This window comes from Ictidomys tridecemlineatus, chromosome 1 (assembly GCF_052094955.1).
Source record: "Ictidomys tridecemlineatus isolate mIctTri1 chromosome 1, mIctTri1.hap1, whole genome shotgun sequence".
NCBI classification, from domain to species: Eukaryota; Metazoa; Chordata; class Mammalia; order Rodentia; family Sciuridae; genus Ictidomys; species Ictidomys tridecemlineatus.
The window spans coordinates 172,935,629-172,956,884 of NC_135477.1; the positions used below are offsets into that span (position 1 = coordinate 172,935,629).

At 35.5% G+C, this 21,256-nt stretch overlaps 1 protein-coding gene across 2 annotated transcripts in view; it reads left to right on the top strand.

Annotated features, from left to right (window-relative positions):
* The window catches only part of Gabrg2 (gamma-aminobutyric acid type A receptor subunit gamma2), an 87,935-nt gene that overhangs the window by 57,107 nt on the left and 9,572 nt on the right, over positions 1 to 21,256 (top strand). For both annotated transcript variants that reach the window (XM_078052074.1, XM_078052077.1), the window contains exon 7: positions 19,580 to 19,732. In XM_078052074.1, coding sequence (XP_077908200.1) covers positions 19,580 to 19,732 — 153 coding nt within the window. The remainder of the gene's footprint in view (positions 1 to 19,579; positions 19,733 to 21,256) is intronic.

The following is a 21,256-nucleotide window of genomic DNA, read 5'->3' on the forward strand; positions in this document are numbered from 1 at the left end:
TTTGACTATGGATAAAATTTGAAATGAGAACCATAGAGAAGCAAGAGAAAATAATAAAGAGTGATACTAGTGCAAAAAAAAAATACCATTCCTTAATTCAACAACCAAATATATATTAAAATCCAAATTTAGATGTGGATGTTGTACTTAAGAATTCCAGAACTTTTAGGAAAGTTAAAAATAACTTTAACTAAAGCGAATTTTTAACTTGAAGTAATTATTTAGCCTTACTTTTGACAAGTACTATAATATGTTCATAAGTGTTAAAATACGGGGCAACAATTCCATCACGCAGAACTCAGAGGACTTCATGAAACAGTAGCCTCAGATCCTCCTGCCATGAACTCCAAATACAGATTTCCAGGTCCCACCCCAATGCTTGAATATTAGAATCTTTAGAGATATGACCTTGGAATCAGTATTTAATACTACAAGGCTCTTGAGATGATTCTCAGGCATAATAAAAATTTGAGAAGTGCTTCTTCCTCTGATATTAAGAAAAGCTGGTCTTTTAAATTCCCCTTGAGTGAACTTTCCTAAACAAGTTTCTTCCCCCATGCCATTGTGTGATGCCTTCTGCATTCCTATTTCCAGAGGTGTCATTTGAAGTCTCCTTTATTATATTTGATATGCTCTTTGGTCCCCTGGAGCATTTAGCACTACCTTCCTTATTGTTAATGTTTGCCACCTGGGCTTTCCAAGCAGCAGTCTTGCAACAGCTCCTGAAAAAAAAATATATTGAATTAACTGTTTTTAGGAAATTAAACCAGAGATAACAATAAATGCTAAGGAAACTCCTATTCTCTTATAAAAAATGGGAGGCATGTAAAAATAAATGTGTGATTGTAGTAGTTGCTCAGAGTAAAACATCTGACTGAAGTTAGTAAGACATTCATGAAGGTGTGGTGTCCCCTTGGTCAAATAATCCTATGGAATCTCACAGGTCTCCAGGGGAATCACCTGAGTAAAGACAAGTAGTTTGTTATCTTAGAGTCATTAACTTCTAACCGGCTGTGATTCTTCAGATGAGCGTGGGAATAGCACAGATGGGCTCAGTAGTTGAAATAAATGACAAACCCATAATTTACCAATTTAGTGTGTCATTCATGTTACTCATTATAAATGGAAATTTCTTCATCTGTAAAATTAATAAAATAATAAGTATCTTGAAGTTTATTTTGATTAAATAAATAAGACAGAAGAAAAAAAAACAGTACTTGGCACTTGGGGTTTTAACAGAAGACTGTCTGTCTTCATAATCCTTTCTAGAATTGGATTTGATTTTTTTAGGAAAATACTTAAAATGCAATGGTGAGCATCCCCACGGGTAGCATAACTGGAAGTTATTAGTCCAGGGAAAACTGAACTGTCTGTTGATGTTTGAAAAACCTCTGTGGGTGACTGTGTCATCATGGATTGCAAGACAGAGATGAACATGAGCTAAGATGTATGGAACTGTGTATCCAATTTACACAACCTTAAGGTGGAAAAGTACCCTGAGGAGATGAAGGAGAATAAAGAGTTTATGAAATCAATGGATTCTAAGTTTCCGTAAAATGAAAAGATTTTGCAGACCAGAGTACCAGAAGGAGTTATTTAGAAATAAATAAGAGATATTTGACACATAATAACTAGATTCAAATACAGAAATTACGGAAAAGTCACAATTGTTAATTAAAAAATAAAACTGTTAGTCATGCCATTCAAGTGGGTGAACAAAACTGTGTTAAGACAAGATCATTGTACTATCATACCAGAGGAATTCAAGGAACTTAAAGGACAGAGTTCCATAGATCATACAGTTATCTTTAAACATTCTAAGAATACAAAAGAGACCCTAGAGTGAGTAATAGTGAGCCATGAGCTGAAATGTTAAAAAACTGAGGCAGTAGTGACCTGGTTAGATTGAGGTAGACTCAAAGTGGCTAGTGTAGTGCAATTGGTTTGGATATTTATGAGCATAGTTACCTGTGGCTTCATTTGCAGCCTGGAATGACATTTCCCTAGTCACTCCTGATAATTCCAGCAGAGAGCTTTAGAAATGCTCCACATTGCTCTCAGGACTAATTCAAAGCACCTTAGCCTAACACCATAGCTTCTCCCAGCTCATCTTTCTCTACCTTCTCTTTCACCAGTGCTGACACTCAACATTACAACCACTAGAACTACCAGGCTTATTCTGTACAGAGGGTTTTCCCAACATTCTTCATGTGACAGCTCCTATTTTTCCTTTGTCGTTCAGTGGAGAGGCAACAACTTCTGAGAATGTTCTCTCCGAGGCTCCCTTTATTTCTCCTCTTTCACACTTAATAACAGCACTTTGAATTGCCCGTTTCCCTGAAGTCTCTCACTGTACTTGAATGACTAGCTGAAACTTTCTTGTTTACTCTTGTCTCTCCAATTTCCACCTCTGGGAGCAGTGATCAATAAGCATTCGATGATATAAATCCGTTTGGTTACCAGAAGTAACTGATTTGCTTGAAATTTTTAAAATTCACAATTACAAAAAAATTCCAGAGGTAATTTCCAGAGGCTCCATAACCTCTAGTACACCTATCATCATTAGAATTCACCAGTGCTCCTCTTAAAGGATGCAAAGAAAGAGAAGAAACAAATCCTAAGGACAGACATATAAGTAATGAAGATTAAGAGAGCATCCTTTCCTAAATCTTGTTAATTTTGTGAAGGATTTTTTTAAGCAAAGTTATCAAATCTTTGTTCCTGGAAACTTTTGTGTGTTGAATATGAAAGCATGTCATTTTTTTCTTGTTCTGCATGAAAGTCATCTCTTCACTTTTGCCTGTACTGTAGATATTTGGAGTAAATGGATCTCCTCCCCCAAATTTAAACTATGCAAGAAAAAAAATATTAAGATTATTTGAGGTTCATATTGGGTTTGGTCTGTTCTCCATTTACTCATCTTTATGATTTGCTTTAGGGAATCACTAATTCAGATTTTGATAAGATCATACACTTAAAAAGTGTCATTATGATGTAATCCAACCACAGCTGAAAGTTCACATTTCCAGACATGAGCAATAGTGAGATTTGGCCTTAGGGGTGGATTAGAGTGTAATTTTTTTGTGTTGTTTGAGGGCTCCCAAATATATTCCTGTTAGGTACTGTGATACCAAAAAACCCACTATTCAAGATCTCCTCTGCTGAGTTGAAAGCATTACCTTTAGAAATCCTCTCTAAACCACAACTAATTAGGAAAATCAATCATTAGACACTTTCTGCCATGCATCTTTCCTTCCCAGTCATCTAGAAGGGAGGACATGTGACATAGAAGGCAGTTGAGTGTAGATACAAAGAATCTGGCATTCCAAGCCGTTAAGTGACTTAGAACACTTGACAAGAACCAGAGTGAGGGTGCAAATTCAGACTGGTGATGTCGTCATGATGAGAGCAGCATGTTGCTCAGGGCAAACTGGTCTGGCAAATGCCCTGTGTGAAACTGGGTAGGAGATGGAAAGGAAACTTCTGCTTCATGGGACAGAGGGCACCAGAAGCACAAGACCAGAGGAATGGGGAGAATGAAGCATAAAATTCATCCTTTATCATACTTTTATTTACGTCTTCTAAATTAACCAGGAAAAGAGAAAACCCACTTTTCTTACAACTGCCAGTCCATCTTCCTGAATCTCTTTCCTTGCCTGGAGAGCACAGAGCTTGGCCTGATGCCAAGCTGAGGATTTCTTCCAACTGTCTCTCTCTTGTTCTCTTCCGGGGCTGAGACACAGTGAGCGGGTGTATTGATTTCATCTCAGATTCTCTTCTGGATCATTCAACCTACATTCAGCAAGTCATGTTCTTTTTCCTCCTAGAGGCGGAGACATACTGTCAGGCTCTCCCTAGAGGACAGTTGACTAAGTGTGCCGAGACTCTTTGCTGGCATCCCTTCCCTTCTCTGGGTTTGTTTTACATAATCAGATGCCACAGCTCTTCAAGGAACAATGTTAGAAATTGCCCTGGCTCCACTTCTCCTGACATCTAGGAGGGAAACATAAGTATTGCAAAGTGCTGCTTTCTCTAAGCTCAGCTCTCAGCAGGTGGAAAATCAATTTTCCCTAATGCCCAACCCCTTTCTCTCCTGTACTCATTCTCTTCTGCCATGTTACACCTGACATCCTATGACAAAGAAGCACAAATATTTTTGATTCTCTAGGAGGCAGAATGGGAAACAAGGGGCTTCAGTTTTCTCATTTCTAAGATGAAAGATTTGAACAAGTTGATATTAAAACCACAATATCTGTGGTTATCGTTGTTGCATTATTAGTTTAGTTGTATGGACCAAAAATATATGAAATGCTTTTAATGAAATGTCACTCTGAGAAAATTGCAAATTCAGATTCAAGCTCCTGGAATTGTATGTATCTTAGATCTGGTACTAAGTAATTGTGCAACCCTGGTGATTCAATTTTAACTCTTGAGTTTTACCAATAGACGAATTAGATAATTCTTGATTCCTTCTTTTTTTTTTTTTTACATATAAATAGTCTACTTTCTCTTTTCCATTTGGTCTGTCTTCTACTTACCTTAAAGTGACAGTGGTTTGAAGAAATTATTTTAGAACTAAAAATAAAGGGGGTTTTATTGATCAGTGTCTTTTCTTAACAAGAACAATAAACCAACCAGCAGAAAGCTATAGAGTGTGTGGGGAATGTTTACGTCATAGGAATTTTCTTTGCCTTCCTGCAAAAGATGAGCTGTGTATGCTTGGTGAATTTGACACTTGGGAAGATTATAGCTGTCCACAGAAGCTGATACACAGCACACAAGGAAATGAATGGGTTGTCTCTTTTTATTTTTTTCCGAGAATATGTCTTACAACATTGCCAAGAGTGTTTTCTCAATCACAGCAACGATTGGAAAACATTTCATTTACAGCAGATATTTTCTTTTCTCTGATGTTCTTTACCTAGTGAGTCAGTTTTCACAAACTATCCCAATTATTATACCCTTGCAATTGGTTGCTTTATGTTGATTAGGAATTGGTTGGAGGAAGAAACTATATATTAATGTGTATAAATTTAGGAGTGTACACCCTATGGAAACTGCCTAAAAAGGAAATGATATATTTTTCTCCTGAATGAATGGCTATAGAAGGAAAGGAAGCAACTTCAACTTGTTTATTATTTACAAAAACAGATTCCAATTAGGCTTTACATTTATCAATACCAACATCAAATGCTCCTTTAGAAGTCTCTCTTGATCAGCTGACTGGGAGGTTGTTGTCACTCTGCTGAGAACATTTGTGCTTCACAGATAATGGAGCTCTTTCAAAGTAAGGGCTATTATGCTTTCCCTTCTTTTCCTTTGTAAGTTATAAAAGCAGTTATTCCACATCAAGGATTGGTTGACTCCAAAATTTATTCAGGCACTTAGTTATGGAAAAGGAGAGGAGGGAAAAAAACCTATCAATCTTTAATGTATGAACTATAGTTAAATTTTACAACCCTTAGCTTATTTATTGAAATAAAAGTATTAAAACAAACAAAAGCATTCAGGGATGGACTGAGTGACCAGGCTTTCAGTGCAACTTTTATACTCTGAGCAGTGACTGCTCCCTCTCATGGTTCCTCTTTCTAACATATAATACAAAGAAAATGTCCTATTCTATAAATTTTTTTTCAGCTCTGACCCCACAGGGTCAAATTCTAATTCTAATTCAGCAATAGAGGGAATGAAAACTCCCTATATAATAAAGCCAGAGACAGTTCATTTTAGGAGCTGAGCATTATGCCATTGTTCTCGATGCTGATTAGACACAGAATACCATCTGTGAAAAAATATTAAGTGCCAACTCAAAAAAAAAACAGTGGACTTGGAGGGCTTTGATAATCCCCTGTATGAATCCCGCAACAGCAGAAGCCGGCCATAGGACAGTTGCCCACATACGTTGGTTTACTTGACCCTTCCTTCAGAGCAGTTTTTCCCAAAAGCCTTTTTCTGCACCAAAATTTCTCTACGGGCAGAGCAAAATTGGTGCCAATCCCTGCCCTTTATAAAATGCAAAGGACACACCACCCATGTAGCAGGTTGCCCTAGAATTTATTCTTTGATGTGTAAATTGAAAACCAAGAGGACCTAGAGGTCTGGAATCCAAGTATAATCTGAAAATGCATGTGAATGCATGCTGTTCCCCGTCTTCAGAGTATGTCACTTAATTTCACAATCAAGTCACAGCAAAGACTTCATGGTGAACATCCCACAGAGTATGGGCACTGCCTCCCTCTGACAGCCTTACTGTGTCATGTCTGGGGTGAGGCCCTAGTTCTATGTCTGGAATGGAGTCTTCTCAGTCAAACAGGACGGCTAGTTTGGTTTTCTTGTCTTTGACCCCAAGTACATACTGCAGTGCTAGAGGATTTCTGGTCAGATGTGTACCAATAGCAACATTAGATTTCAAAATGGAAAACGAAGGAATGGGACTAAGGTTTTAACTTCCTAAAATGACCTGCATCATGATGTATAAGAATATAAAGATACTTACTGTAAATATAAACCCAGACAAATAGCTCTAACATCCAACTTGATTCTCAAGATCAAAAGATCCTCTCTGTTATTTGAAACCATCAGATAAATAAAAAATGAATAATAATGAATCGGTAGTTTTTTTTAAACACCTTCTATATCTCAATCCCTTTTTAAAAATTCCACACGAATCGTTTTATTTAATAGTTATCACATACCCTTTCCATAAGAGGAAAGGACAACTATCATCCCCATTTTTCCATGTGGGAAATGTCAGTACAAATCTTACCCAAGGTTTTGGATAAATGAGTATTTAAACTAAGAAAGAGCTGTTTTTCACTTTTCATCAAATGTCTTATTACTTTATTTTTAGAAGTAACTTTTAGATAACTCTCACTAGTGGTATTTGCATCATCCATGAAACATGAAATATGTTTGAACTATTAAATAACAATATTATAAAAATTATTAGGTACTAAAATCATATTTAACATTTCTATAGTGTTTCCACTAGATGCATCATCCAATTGAATCCTTTACATTTTATAGAGAGGAGAAAAAAGAGAACTAGAAGTGATATTTACCCAGCATCACACAACAAAATCAGACTCAAATAGGAATTAGAACCTCGTTCTTCTAATTTTGAGTCCTGTGTTTCCCCCAGCAAAATAGCAAGTCTCCTAATTGAGAGAAGTTGAGCTTTGTGACTCTGCAGTATGGCATAATATACAGTTTTTAAATATATATATATATATATATATATATATATATATATATATATATATATATATATTAGCAATGATTTTTAAAAATATCTTAGCAAGGATATCTTAAAAATATCCTTGGTTATCACAAAACACCAAACTTCCTGAGAGAAAGAATTCCATGGGGTAGGTGGAAGGACTTGAAAATTGTGTGCTTAGGAATAAAGAGCAAGTAAGGCCAAGTTTTTAAGCCTGTAATTTTGCAGAGTATCCCCAGGAGTGATTTGACATCTCAGGGAACATTTTGTTATTTGACCTTTTGCAACCATCGCCTGCAGTTGCCTGAATTTGAACATTCTTTTTTTTTTTTTTTTCCAGCTTCTTTCAAAGACATTTCAGAAATGTGGTATTCTGATAACATTAGGTTCCACAATCTCCATGGAGCTTTTACTTTAAGAAAATGTCAGGGCCTAGGTTAGATTAATCAAGTCTGGCTTCAAATGCAAAGTTATACCAGGTTCATTAAAAGGGTGAAAACATGAAGTTTTTTTTTTTTAATCTAATACCATGCTTTTTTCTCCAAAAAAAAGGTTTCTGGGTTTAATGTTATAATAATTAATATCATTTTAATCATTCTTTCCAGATTTTGGCACCATTTGTGTGATATAGTCATCATTAGGACAGATAGTATTCAAATACCATCATTATTGGTGGTAGTATTAGTATTAAATTTTGAGTATAGCTTGAATTCTTACCATTTTTCCTCCAAGCCTGAAATTTGGCATTAGTCAACAATGCAGGGAAGAGCCTTGTATGCAAGATTTGCCGTGCTTAGAATTAGCAGGCTGGTACCTATTGAGTACTCCAAATCAGAATAGATTGAGACCATGAAAGCAACTTCTTAACATTAGTTCTTTTGTTAACACAAGAGAACTTACCAAATAGAGAATAAAAGGAAGAAGATACTAGATTCATCCAGTAAGGAAATACCTCAGTAGCCAAGTGTATCTATTTTAACACAAGGTACATGAAGGATGAAGAGGTCAGGAGAAAACCCCAGAGAAGAGTGCATGCCACAGCAAGTCTTGGTGAACAGTTGTAGGATGGGCCTTAGTAGGTGTATTCTTAAAGCACAGGTGGGCCTTAGTGGGTGTCTTCTTAAAGCATTACCAGAAATATTAAATGCTGCATAAAGCAAATTATGATCTGAAAAAGGAACAAACTTTATAAAAATAATTTTTAAATAATGTGAAAAATATTTATAGAGATTAGATTTATATAGAATAAGAATTAACAAATACTTATTTTCAAATCTATAATGCAGCATGTATCTAATTAAAATTACAACCCATATTTCATAATTCAAATGTCCCCAAGATTTTTACTGCCTTTTAACTCCTGTTGCATCTTTTATCTTTCTTAAACTATGGAAAATAATGATCAAGCCTAGGGTTTGGAATAAAGTTTGTTTTAATATTTTCCACAATATTAACACAAATTTGAAATCTTTGCATACTAATTATTGAAATATGTTCAATAATAGCCAAGTACAGGATTGAGGAGACATGTAGTAATAAAATCTTAGGTAGTGATTTAATTAGATCTGTAAATTAGATCTGTTAGTGCCACATAATACTCTACACAAAGAGTAACTATATATTAAAGAATATTTGGTTACCTTTGACTACCATTAGGACAAGAAATATTAAATCATTGCAGTAACTCTGAGGTTTCTATGGTGAAGTTTTGTCAGCTCTATTTTACATAAAAATGCAACTGAGGCCCAGATTCATTAGTTAAAATAACTCCATAACATCACAAATTAGAACCTGACTAATTTGGGATAAGAATTCAGATCTCACCATCAATAGTTTCCTGTTTCTAGGAAGTGGTGGGTACCAAAAGGCTTTTGCAGAGAACAAACTTTCACCTTTCAGAGTAGATGGATGTGTGGCTGCCCATGGCTGGAGACTGTTTATAGGACTGTCTTCCACTGGGAATTCTGTTCCTTTCCACAAGTCACAGATAGGAATTCCACTCACTTGCCCAGTGAAGTGCAATCTGTTATGCCAGCATGTAAATGTTATGTATTGACCCCTCCTCTGTGGCTCTGGGATTGTAACTCTGACCGATTAATGATAATCTCGAACTCAAATGAACACAAAGTTCATCCCCTTGTTCAACGTATCTAGCTGCATATAGAAGTGAATGATTGTGCTCTTTCTTGGGACTTGAAGACTTACTTTATTACCAAAGTTAGCAGAAACACCCATGCTATTTCACATGCTCCATATTGACATCTTTCTTCTGAGCCACTGAAAATATTGTCTGAGAGCTGTAAGAGCTAAGAGTGAAACATGAATTCATACTTTAAAATTTCTACAGCAATGGGACTTCCGAAAGAGGTAAATTAGATCTGTTAGTGCCACATAATACTCTACACAAAGAGTAACTACATATTAAAGAATATTTTGTTACCTTTGACTACCAGACCATGTTGATATGTAATTAGTCTGCACTTCAGAGTCTGAATTGAACAAAAGAGTATAATTTTACTGGCACAAAACTGTGAGCTCTATTAAGCTGGGAGTGAATTAATAGTATTCATAGATACAATGAAATTGGTACAAACAAGAACAAGATTAGCTGCTTTCCTCTCATTCCTGGTAGTTGCAGCCTTTCAACAAAGGTTAAAAACACATACCCCTCAACAGGAATCTTACCTACCAATGTTGTAGAAGTTATTTTGCAAAACAAACATCTTCAATAAGCTGATTGTAGTACCTTATGTATATACTGTGCTTGAAAGAGTACAAAACACCTTCCTTACCATTAGCAAAGGTTGTTTTCACAGCAGCTTTAGCAATAATATTGCTCTCACTATTTTACTGGGAGAATTTAAATGATGTGGACATGTCCAGGTACCTTGTTATCGTTATCCTTTGTTATCACTATGCCTTGTACTTAAATTCTGGCTCTAAATCTGCTACTGGGAACCATACTGCACTTAGGTAAAACATGTTTTAATATCTAGTCAGATGTTTGCAGGAGTTAGACTTAATTATGCTGGGAAATTGCATTCCCTTTTGGTGGATTAGAGTGGAAATATATTCATTTGTATGGATAGTTTCTGATTTCTCAGCCAGAGTTATGTTATTCATATAGATCCCAAGGTGAATTAATTCAGTTTTTCTGCCTGCTGCATTTTTGGAATTTGATGGTGGATTCAGAATTTGAATCAAACTATAAAAGTCCACACTGGGCTGGGCATCTTCTGTGGCTTTTTTGGAGATTGAGGAAGAGAAGCTGCTACACTGATTAATAAAGAGAATTATGGAACAGAGGAGTGCAAGAATACTGATATTAGCAAATTCCTCATAGCGTGAACCTACAGAATCAACACACTCTGAAGGATTTGTAAAATCTGATTTTCCTTGCATCCAAGGCTATTCTCCAAGAAGAAAATTTATAGTTGTTAATTCTGCCAAGCTGTCCTTCCAGATGAGTTCCCAGCCTATAAAGGGTACTATGTGTTGTTACATAAGGCTCAAGAGTAAATGAAGGTATTATATGTTTGATGTTGGGGACCCCAGATATTCAAACCAGCTTTCTGTATTAACTACATTCAACAATAACTGCTTTTCACTTTCTCTTCATCTTTATCTTCATGGTCCTAACCATTGGTTCAAAATGAGAGGCTGTTTTCTACAGAAGGTGTGTGTGTTTATGAAGGAGGAATCTTGGTTCTGCCTCTAGAAGCCTGTCTTGGGTGAAGTATCCTTCTTTAATGAAACTTAATTACTTAGTCTTCAAGGGGATAGAATTCCTTGGTAAGGACACATTCTAAGATTGTTTCAATCTCTGATTCTCTCCTGCATGTTTAATAACATTTCTCCTATGGTTATTATGGGACAGAATGGTGCTTGGTGGTATGACATCAATCACTCTACTTTGTAATAACTGAATGAACAAACTTTATATGTGCTAGCAGTACACCAAGTCTAGTTGATTGATATGTGAATTCTGGGTATGTTCACAATAACCCTACGAGGTGGATTCTATTACTATCCCTATTTTACAGATAAGGATGATGTGATTGAGAGAGTTAGAGAAGTTGCCTAAAATCACACAGCTAGTGATGCGACTAGGAATGTTGAACCTAGCTATTCTGATCTGACCGCCCTTGTAGTGAACACTATTTTTGTCCAGCAACCTTACCTCTGTCCTTGAGCTCATACATCCACCTTTAGATGTTAATGGGTTGGCTGCTAATGGCTCAGTGTAGTCCATTTCTCCAGGGAATGCAGCCATTTGAGCTAAGAGATTAAGACCAGCCTACCTCAACGCACAAGAAACAGATGAGTCCCCAGTCTCCTTGCCTCCAGGTGGAACCAACACTGCACTGGGTTGTTGAAGAATCTCCTGGAGGCTCTCCCCAGCAAGCTGCAGCATATTCATGGTGCTTTGCTTTTACATGAATGACAGCTTTTATTTTCCCCAATTTCCTTTTTATTTTTGTTCTTCAACATTTGAACTTGAACAACAGATAAAATAAAAACAGCAAATTTTTTAAGTGGAAACAAATCCATTAGACTTAACATGAAGACAGAGAAGGGCCTGCGCAACAGCCAAGCCGCTTTGTTCTTTTCTTTCAATAACTGAATCTGGCAGAGAAGCCAAATATCCAATGAATGCTTCACTAAGTATCATGCAGCCTGATAGAGATGATTTCCCTCCCCTTCTTTTCCTACTTGGCAAGAAGTTAATATTGCTCACAGAAGCCGTGATCTTCCATTGTCGTCTCAAGTGATTCAGTTCAGCAAGATATCCAGGAAAAAAAACAAACAAACAAACAAAAGACAACTTCCAAATGCAATAATTCATAAAAGGAAAATCTAATATTTTTAAAACTAATATTGATCTCTGCATTGGCATGAGTGACGCTGTATAGTTTATCCAAGATTTTCATCATGACATTCTGAAATAAAGCATTATTCATTATAGGAATTCATCGTTACTTCTGTGTAACTAGATCCTGAAAATATTTAAAAAAAAAAAAAAAAAGCAGTTCAACTCTTTCCCAGATGGAGCTCTGGATTATTATACAGAGTGTGATCCAGTATTTACACCATTCATATAGTCTGGATTATGATTCTACTGATGCCTTACTATGAGATCTTACCAAAGACATTGGACCCAGTGATGACTTTTTGAATGCTAGGATTAATGAACTGATATAAAGCATGAAAGGTATGAGTTCTATAAAAATATTAGAGTTACAGTCAGAGGTATAGGCATATCCTTGTCCCAAAGACAATCAGTAGTAGATTTGGGTGGGACATGTAAGGACTGTAAGAATGCCAAGTAGCAAAGGAACACCAGTAAAAATGAGGCAGAAGTGAGATGATTCTTAGTGTTAGTTTTGATTTGTATTTCTCTAATTGCTAGAGGTATTGAATACTTTTTTATATATTTGTTGATCAATTGTATTTCTTCTTCTGTGAAGTGTCTGTTCAGTTCCTTAGCCCATTTATTGATTGGGTTATTTGTTTGGTTTGTTTGTTTGTTTGTTTTTGGTGTTAAGTTTTTTGAGTTCTTTCTATATCCTAGAGATTAATGCTTTATCAGAGGTGCATGTGGTAAAGATTTTCTCCCCAATCTGTAGGCTCTCTCCTCATATTATTGGTTGTTTCCTTCCATGAGAATAAGCTTTTTAATTTGAATCCATCCCATTTATTGATTCTTGATTTTACTTTTTACACTTTAGGAGTCTTGTTAAGGAAGTCAGATCCTAAGCTGACATGATAAAGATTTGGGCCTATTTTTTCTTTTATCGTGTAACTAATTAAAACAAGTTAATTTTTTTGAATGAGGCAGAAGATAGTTAGGGGAAAGACCATATGAAGTGTTACAGGTCAAGTTAAAGAATTTCAGTGTCTGAAATGGTCAATAACTGAAAGAATAGGAAGCATGTGTATGTGTATGACTTGACCAGAGTGGCAGAGAACATTCTAGAAGATGGGGGCAATATATGACAAAGAAGAACAAAAGAAAGAAAAGTACTCTTTTGGGGAGGCAGGAAGTAAATCAGTTGGCTGGAAATAAACTGGGAACATTATAAATGGTGAGCGATAAGGTTGTGATGGTTCAGTATGAGTAATGGTGAAATGTACCAGATGTGTTGAGCGATGTACATTTATAATGAAAAATGTGAAGGGAAGGCCCAGAACAAACCCGTATTCTAAGAGGAAGAGGATTTGAGTCAAGATGGTCCAGTTGAACTACACCCCACTGCCCCAATGCAGATTATGTACCAGTCACTAGGCATGTGTAGTATTGAGCCCTTGAAATCTGGTTTATACAAACGAGGAGGTGAAGTTTTAAATTTTATTTAATATTAATTTTTATTTAAGATGGCTATCATTTTAGATAACACAGGCCTAGATATACTGTGAAATTCGTGTGTGTAGTGGTGCTGGTGGTTTTGGTGTGGACGGCCAGAAGCTGTAAAATTTTCTAGGGATCTGGGAGAGAGCTGAAGTCAGGAAGAACGAAGGCCGAAGAGTCACCAAAGCACGAAATGAAGATGATGAATTTCCTTTGGCTAGGGTTTAGAGAACAGGAAGGGAATAACAAAACAGAAAGACATAGGTTAGATAGGTGAGATTCAAATTATAGATTACCTGGATGCCAGGATATAGAGTGGATTTTTTTTTTCTTTTTTTGGAAAAGAAAATGGACCTGGTTAAATTTTGTGAAGGTTGGCAATATTTAGTTAGAACACTCAAAAAGGTGCTTGCCAGAAACTTCCGTGGTGGGGTGTGAGATCAGTTAAGGTCTGTTTGTTTTATTGGAGCGCTGGTGCCATTGTGTAGGAAAGGTAAACTGACATGGCTTTCTTAGCCTAAGAAATCCTGTGACAGGCAAGGCCCTCCCTTGACCTCTCAGACGCTGGTTTCTTTGAAAACACTGAGTGTATTGCAAAATACTTAGTGAGAGGCTAAACCACCCCTGGGAAGGTGGGTATAGGTGACAGATGCCGAAACTCCTTGGAGGCAATATGCATAGAAGCTAGCAGCTGATTAATGTGGAAGCCTTTCCTCCCTAATCATGTTCTAGATCTCTTCAACTGGAAGCCTGGGATTGTGCCCAAGGACTGAGAATTCTCCTCAAACTTCTAGGCACACAGTTGATCTTGAGAAAATCTTGGGACCCAATGAAAAGCAATATATGTGAAAGTCCCCCCCCCACACACACCCAGGTACTTAAGATCCTGCAGAAATGTAAGAGTAAACTGTGTTTTTTTTAAATAAATAATTTCAGATTATCTTTCAAAAAGTTGCATCTCTGTATGTACCATCTCTGTGTTCTCCCTCCACCCCCAAACATATGTAGCTCTGCCCTTTGTTTACATCATGTTGGGGCTGAACTTTACATGTCAGTTTTTCCCCCCACACTCTGACAGTTTAAATGAAATATTATTTTACACTTAATTTCACTGATTGCTACTGAAGTTAAAAATATCACCATACATTTAGTATCCATGAATTCTTCACTTTTTATTCCAGCTTAGTTAAAAATTTAAGTTTCTTTTCTTGGTGAATAATGGGAACCCTTTATGTATCGGTGATTATGAGCCTTTGATTTTTTTTTTATTAATATTTCATTGAAGTGTGGTATTTTGCCTTTTAAAACCAGGTATAGAATTATTTAGGAAACATAATTTCTGAGTTTTACACCTTAAACATTTTCATAATTTTATATTTTGTTATGCTTGATAAAACCTTTCATACATAAAGGTTGTAAAGATATTCTGTGTTTATGTAGTACTTATATTTGCTCATAAATTTGGACTTCTGGTCCATCTTAAATTCATTTTGTGTGTTAGGTGGAGGTATAAATCTAATTTGAGAAAATGATTTCTTCAAATGAAAATCCAACCAAATTTATTGTTTGCCTGTAGTAAAAATCAACTGCCCAGAATTATGACTCAGATTCAGATGTCTAATGAGGAATTATGGAATAGATCTGATGCATTGTCTCACATCTCTATCTGGGTTCCAGAGAGAGAACAATAATGTTCCCATTTAACCTATTTAATTTAGAATAAGTTGTTAGATCCCATAGGTCTTAATCTCCATAATACCTAATAGAGTGCCATACAAATAGCAGTTTTTAAAAATATTGTTGATTTAAAGAAGAAACTAGAAAAGGACTATACATTACAATACCTTGTAAAGTTAACAGAGCGGAATATAATCTGCTCTAATTATTTTAAAATAGACTAAGAATGATGGAAGAAGAACAAAACAAAGGTAAATCTTAGGCTTAATTTTTTTTTCATTTTCATGACAAAGTATTTAGGACATTTTAAGATGATGTATGCAAATCATTTAGCCCAGTGTCTGCATATAGTAGGTTCTTATTATTAGTATTAGAAAATAATAATTATTATTTCAGGGTTTCAATGGAGATAAATAATTATCTCCTGTAAAAATCATTAAGTTTTTGAGGTTTCATCTATGAAAGAAGCTAAACACACTATTAAGTTCAGAATTTTATTGCTTTCTCATTATTTAGTTTTATTTTATTTTCTCATCTTTGGTACTGAAGAGGGGTTGATCCAGGTGTGCTTAACTACTGAGCCATATCCCCAGCTCTTTATAGTCTTTATTTTAAGACAGTTTGCTTAGGGTTTCACTATGTTGCTGAGACTGGCTTCAAACTCACACTCTTCCTCCATCAGTGACTCAAGTCCCTAGGATGACAGTCATGTGCCACCATTCCTGACTCAGGTACCTATGATTTTTTTTTTTTAACAATATAGCTAAAAAAGGAATTAAAGTCTCATGTGTTACTGACATTGATAGTTGCTTCATAAAACTAGACATAAGAAGCTTGAATAAATTAAGGAAAGAGATGGCTGGACATTCATGGTTATTATTCCGAGCTATGCCTCCTGAGCTCAAACATGGTCTATCTAAGTATGTACATACTAAATCTGGACCAAAGTCTACATGCTTAATAGACCAAAGTCTACTACATGCTCAGTAGACCAAAGTCTTAAGTCTTGACCAAAGTAGAGATGGAACTAATTTATGAAAGGCTGTAAATTTAAAAGCCAAATGTTAGGACAAATCAATGGGAAGAATAAATTTGAAGTGTCCAAAATAACCACCTTTGATTTGGTGGGCATTTAAACCTTTTGGGTTTGGGAAAATCACTGATGCAGCACTTTAAGGGGATTTGACTTTATAGACTCCTCAGCCCAAGAGTTTTTAAGAATACAAAAAACACCAGGGCCTTGAAGATAAGACAGGCATCGGGCTGTCACTGTGAAACTGCTTTGCTTTTAAACAGCTTGTTCCCAAGTTTGAATCCATAATCCACTGGTAGAAAAGCTTTAGATTTGCTGGCAAAGATGAAAGGTGCTCAGAAGCTCTTCCCTCATAATAGAAATTCACAGATAAGTGCACTATGGAAGTTTAGACCCTGACTTAAAGGGAACTGGAGAATTGAATTGAGATAATTATCTTGCTAATATTGGACAAGATTAAAGTTCACCTTTAAAGAGTCAGATCATTAAGGTAGAAGTGCAGACTCTCATTCCCTTACATGATAAGGAGAAAAGAAGCTACTAACATTGTGAGGCTTTACTTAAAATATTAAAATTTAGAAATTTTAATTTAAATATTTAAAATGTGGAGAAACTCAAGGAATTGGAAAATAGCAAAAAAAGTACCCATATATGACATTTTAAAAATAAATAAATAAATAAACAAACAAGCAACAACAACAACAAAAAAGGAAACCCCTTCTCTTTCTTTCTTTGTGTTTTTCATACAGAATAAGAGGCCTTGCATTTTCCTTTGGTATTCCGATCAAAGAAATGAAAAGAGAAAGATGACTTAATAGAGGCCATCTCAAATAAAATGTTTTTACTCCTCGATCATATCCTATGTCTATTCTATTTGAAGTTAGGACAAAGCAAAGACTACACTGATTTATGAAATGTTATAACTTGACCTATATGTCAGAAATATTAACACAGAGAAGCATAATCTCAAGGAAGTCAGCTAAAATCTACTTATCAATCAAGTATTTCTACCTTCAAGTTTTGAGGCATAAACTAAATAGTTATTGCTAAACTAAATAGTTATTACTCAGTGATCTTTGAGAGGGTACAGATGTCCCTCAGGAAGCCTTGTGACCCACTCTGCACCAGGTAGTGATTACTGCATCAACCAGGCTTAGCCTAAGCACATAGTGAGATGTGAATCTACTGAAAGGCAGTGCCAAGGGAGAGGCTTTGATCCCTCAAAGAGGGCTTAAAGGGCTTTATATACCAGCCCTTTGCAAGAATAGCAGGTAAAGCTTGAAAATGGCAAAGAACTAGACTGCATAGAGATAACTTGCAAAGTTAACTCCTCTGCATGAAGCTTCTTAAGATGTCTGATTTCAGATTAAGTCAACATAGGCACAATGCCTAGTTATTATGCTCAGGCACATGATTTGGATTTAATTATCTAGGTATTTTAGGATAAAATATAATCTATTGGGTTGGGGTTGTGGCTCAGGCATAGAGCGCTCTCCTAGCATGTGCGAGGCCCTGGGTTCGATCCTCAGCACCACATAGAAATAAATAAATAAATAAAGGTATTGTGTCCGATTACAACTAAAAAATAAATATTTAAAAATACATGCTTATATGTAATATATAATTTATCAAAGAAAAAAGGAAAGCAAAATTTGAAAAGTGTTCCCATGTATTTCTCTCATGTCATAAGCACAAATACAGTCTTTGAAACTAATGTTCTCATACAATATATGGAATATATAAATATACTGTAACTGAGATGTAATTCCATGTTATGTTCTGTAATTTTGAAAATCAAAATACTTTAGAATTTTACATGCAATAATACAAAATGATGGACATGGATTTTAAACAACAATATACACATCATGATTTAATAAAGTTAGAGACTTGAAATTGTTTTACAGTAAGTTATTCTCATGCATAGCTATGTAGTTACTCTTCAGTTCCTTAGTACTTCTAAACAGTGTATTTCCTGGGTTATTTACATAAATTCCATTTTAACCAAAAAGTTTCATGATATATTTTTTGTATTTTCTTCTTTATATTTTAAATTTATCAATGCATTCATTCATTTGTTTATTTATCCAACAAATTTTACTGAGCACCTGTTTAGAGTCAAGCAAGATGCCCAGTACAGATTGTACAATGGTAGACTAAAATGGGTACTTTTTAAAAAATATTTATTTTTAAAGTTTTTAGGTGGACACAATATCTTTATTTTACATTTATGTGGTGCTGAGGATGGAACCCAGTGCCTCTTGCATGCCGGGCGAGCACTCTACTGCTGAGCCACAATCCCAGCCCCTAAAATGGGTACTTTCAATGAACTTTTTCAGGTACCATGCAATAGGAAAGACAGGTATTGCAACATTTACCTTCCAATTGAATGAACAATTGCAAATTAAAATAATTTCTATTAAAAAATCATATGATTCAGTAAAATATGAGGAAAATGTTTCACCATAAGAATTTGGCTATAAATTCTGAGTAAAAGATTCATTTGTTATTGTCAAGCACCTAGATATTCCTCTCTGGTTTTTGCAGGTAAACGTCTAAGAAAGACAGGAAAAGGTTACAAAACTTAGAACATACCATATTGCAGGCAAGACAGGCAAAGCATAAAAACAAGAATAGTAGGTAAACAGAAATTTTATAAATTGTGTTTCAAATGTGATAACAAAATTAAAAACCAAGAGTCATCTGAAAGAAGAAAATATGATCAATGCCCTTAAAATGTTTTCTTCCACCTAGTAGCTAACATGGCTTCTAAAAGAATCAGGATTAATTTCCCAAATTTCCACTCTATTTTTTTAACCCAGTGTTTAGAAGAGAGTTTTCAACATAGCCCTCATATAATGCTAAGTGAAATAAGCCAATCCCAATAAAACAAATGCCGAATGTTTTCTCTGATATAAGGATGCTGATTCATAATGGGAATGGGAGGGAGAGCGTGGGAGGAATAGATGATAGGGCAAAGAGAAGGGAGGAGAAAGGAGAGGGTATAGAGGTAGGAAAGGCGGTAGAATAAGACAGACATAATTACCCTCAGTACATGTATGAAAACATGAATGGTGTGACTCTCCTTTGTGTGCAACCAGAGACATGAAAAAATTGTGCACTATTTGTGTAATATGAATTGAATTGCCTTCTGCTGTCATATATAACAAATTACAATAAATAAAATATTTTTTAAAAACCCTCTCCATTTAAATGTGTTCAGGAGAGTTAGATAGCCTGCTCATATTTAAATGTTTCCAGCTTTTGATATAGGTACTGCTATCTCTCCTCTACTCTCCAGGGGACTATGTGGTCATGACTGTCTACTTTGATCTGAGCAGAAGAATGGGGTATTTCACCATACAGACCTACATACCCTGCACGCTTATCGTGGTCCTGTCCTGGGTGTCCTTCTGGATCAACAAGGATGCTGTTCCAGCCAGAACATCTTTAGGTGAGTTACATTTCTTTACATTATGGTGTCCCAAGATAAGTACACAATGCAAGAAATTTTTATTTACTTTTTATTTGCTCAAAATTCAGCCAGCAATTATATAGAAGTCCATTTGTTTCATCTTTGGGAAAATTAGTACATTTTTTAAAAAAATAATGTTTATTTACAATTATTTTTAAATAATGGTTTAAAAATAGTGTTCATTTTACAGTGATGGCAATGACATTGGAAGTAATTGGCTCTTTACAGAAGATCCATTGAACAGATTATTTTTTGAAAAACACATTTATCTGTGAAATTTTGGAAAAAAGACCAATTTTAAGATTATTTGAAGTTTTCTCCAAATATTATATATGATGATATTTACCTTAGATTCTCCATGTCTTTTTCTTCACCTGGAGAAGAAGTGTTAAATAGACTAAATCAAAACAGAAACACAGGAGCATTGGAGTCTAGGTTTGTGAATGAAACTATAAAGACTTAACTAAGTATATAGCAAGGGAAATGTCATTATAAAACCACAGTACCCTCTTATCATTCATCCTCTACGTAAAACCTAGAACCACAGCTTTTGCCAACTCCTTGGCTAAAGAAGTGACATCAAGTGATAAGTAAGAACTGGGGTTTTGAAGTCAAATCTGGACTTTCAGTCACACACACTACATAACCTTGGAATGCCCTTGCATCTCTCTACATCAGTTTCCTCACATGTAAAACATGCATCATTTCCAATTCCTAATTTGCAGGTTCTCTTTGGGTTATGTAAGGTATTCTATGCACAAAGCACATGGAACAGGATGAAGACTCAGAAATGGTAGCTACTATGTAGTCATTTTCTGACAAAATGATCTGTACTAGGTTATTAAACTGAGGGCAGAAGTGATTACTGGGAAGAAAGACAACATTTGCATATCTGTCCTCTTCCAAACCTAATTTAGTTTCCCATCTGTTTCAAAATGAAGTTATTTTGATTTTTCCTGTTATATGCAGTACTTTTTGTTTCAAGTCCTATTCAACAATTCAAATATCTCGTCTCATGCTTCATGCTGACACATACTCAGAATACACTGAGCCTAATACGTTAGGACTAATGCTTGTCACTGAGTAGAAGGTGTTACATGACATGTTTACATGTCATTGCAAATCAGAATGTAAATGTCATATGTCTCCAGTGTACTGTCTGGCACATAGCTGGTACCTCAATGACCATCAATTAATGTATATTTCCTTGAATTGATGGGACAAATACATTGATAGATTCCAACTTACCCTCTTCCTCAGTATATTTTAAGTTAAATATTTCAGTCAACCTCTCCTCTTGAAACCTGGACTCTTGTTGGTCAAAATCCCTTTTATGGCCCCTTAGATAAATCATTTCAACCACTCATGAAATGTGTTCATTGGCTTATTAGCAGAAGGAATGGAGATGTGTGAGCTAAAAAATGGAGAACAGATTTTTCAGCAAGATACGGATACATACTCCTATTTCTTGATCATTTATGAATATGTCAGGCATGTTCAATA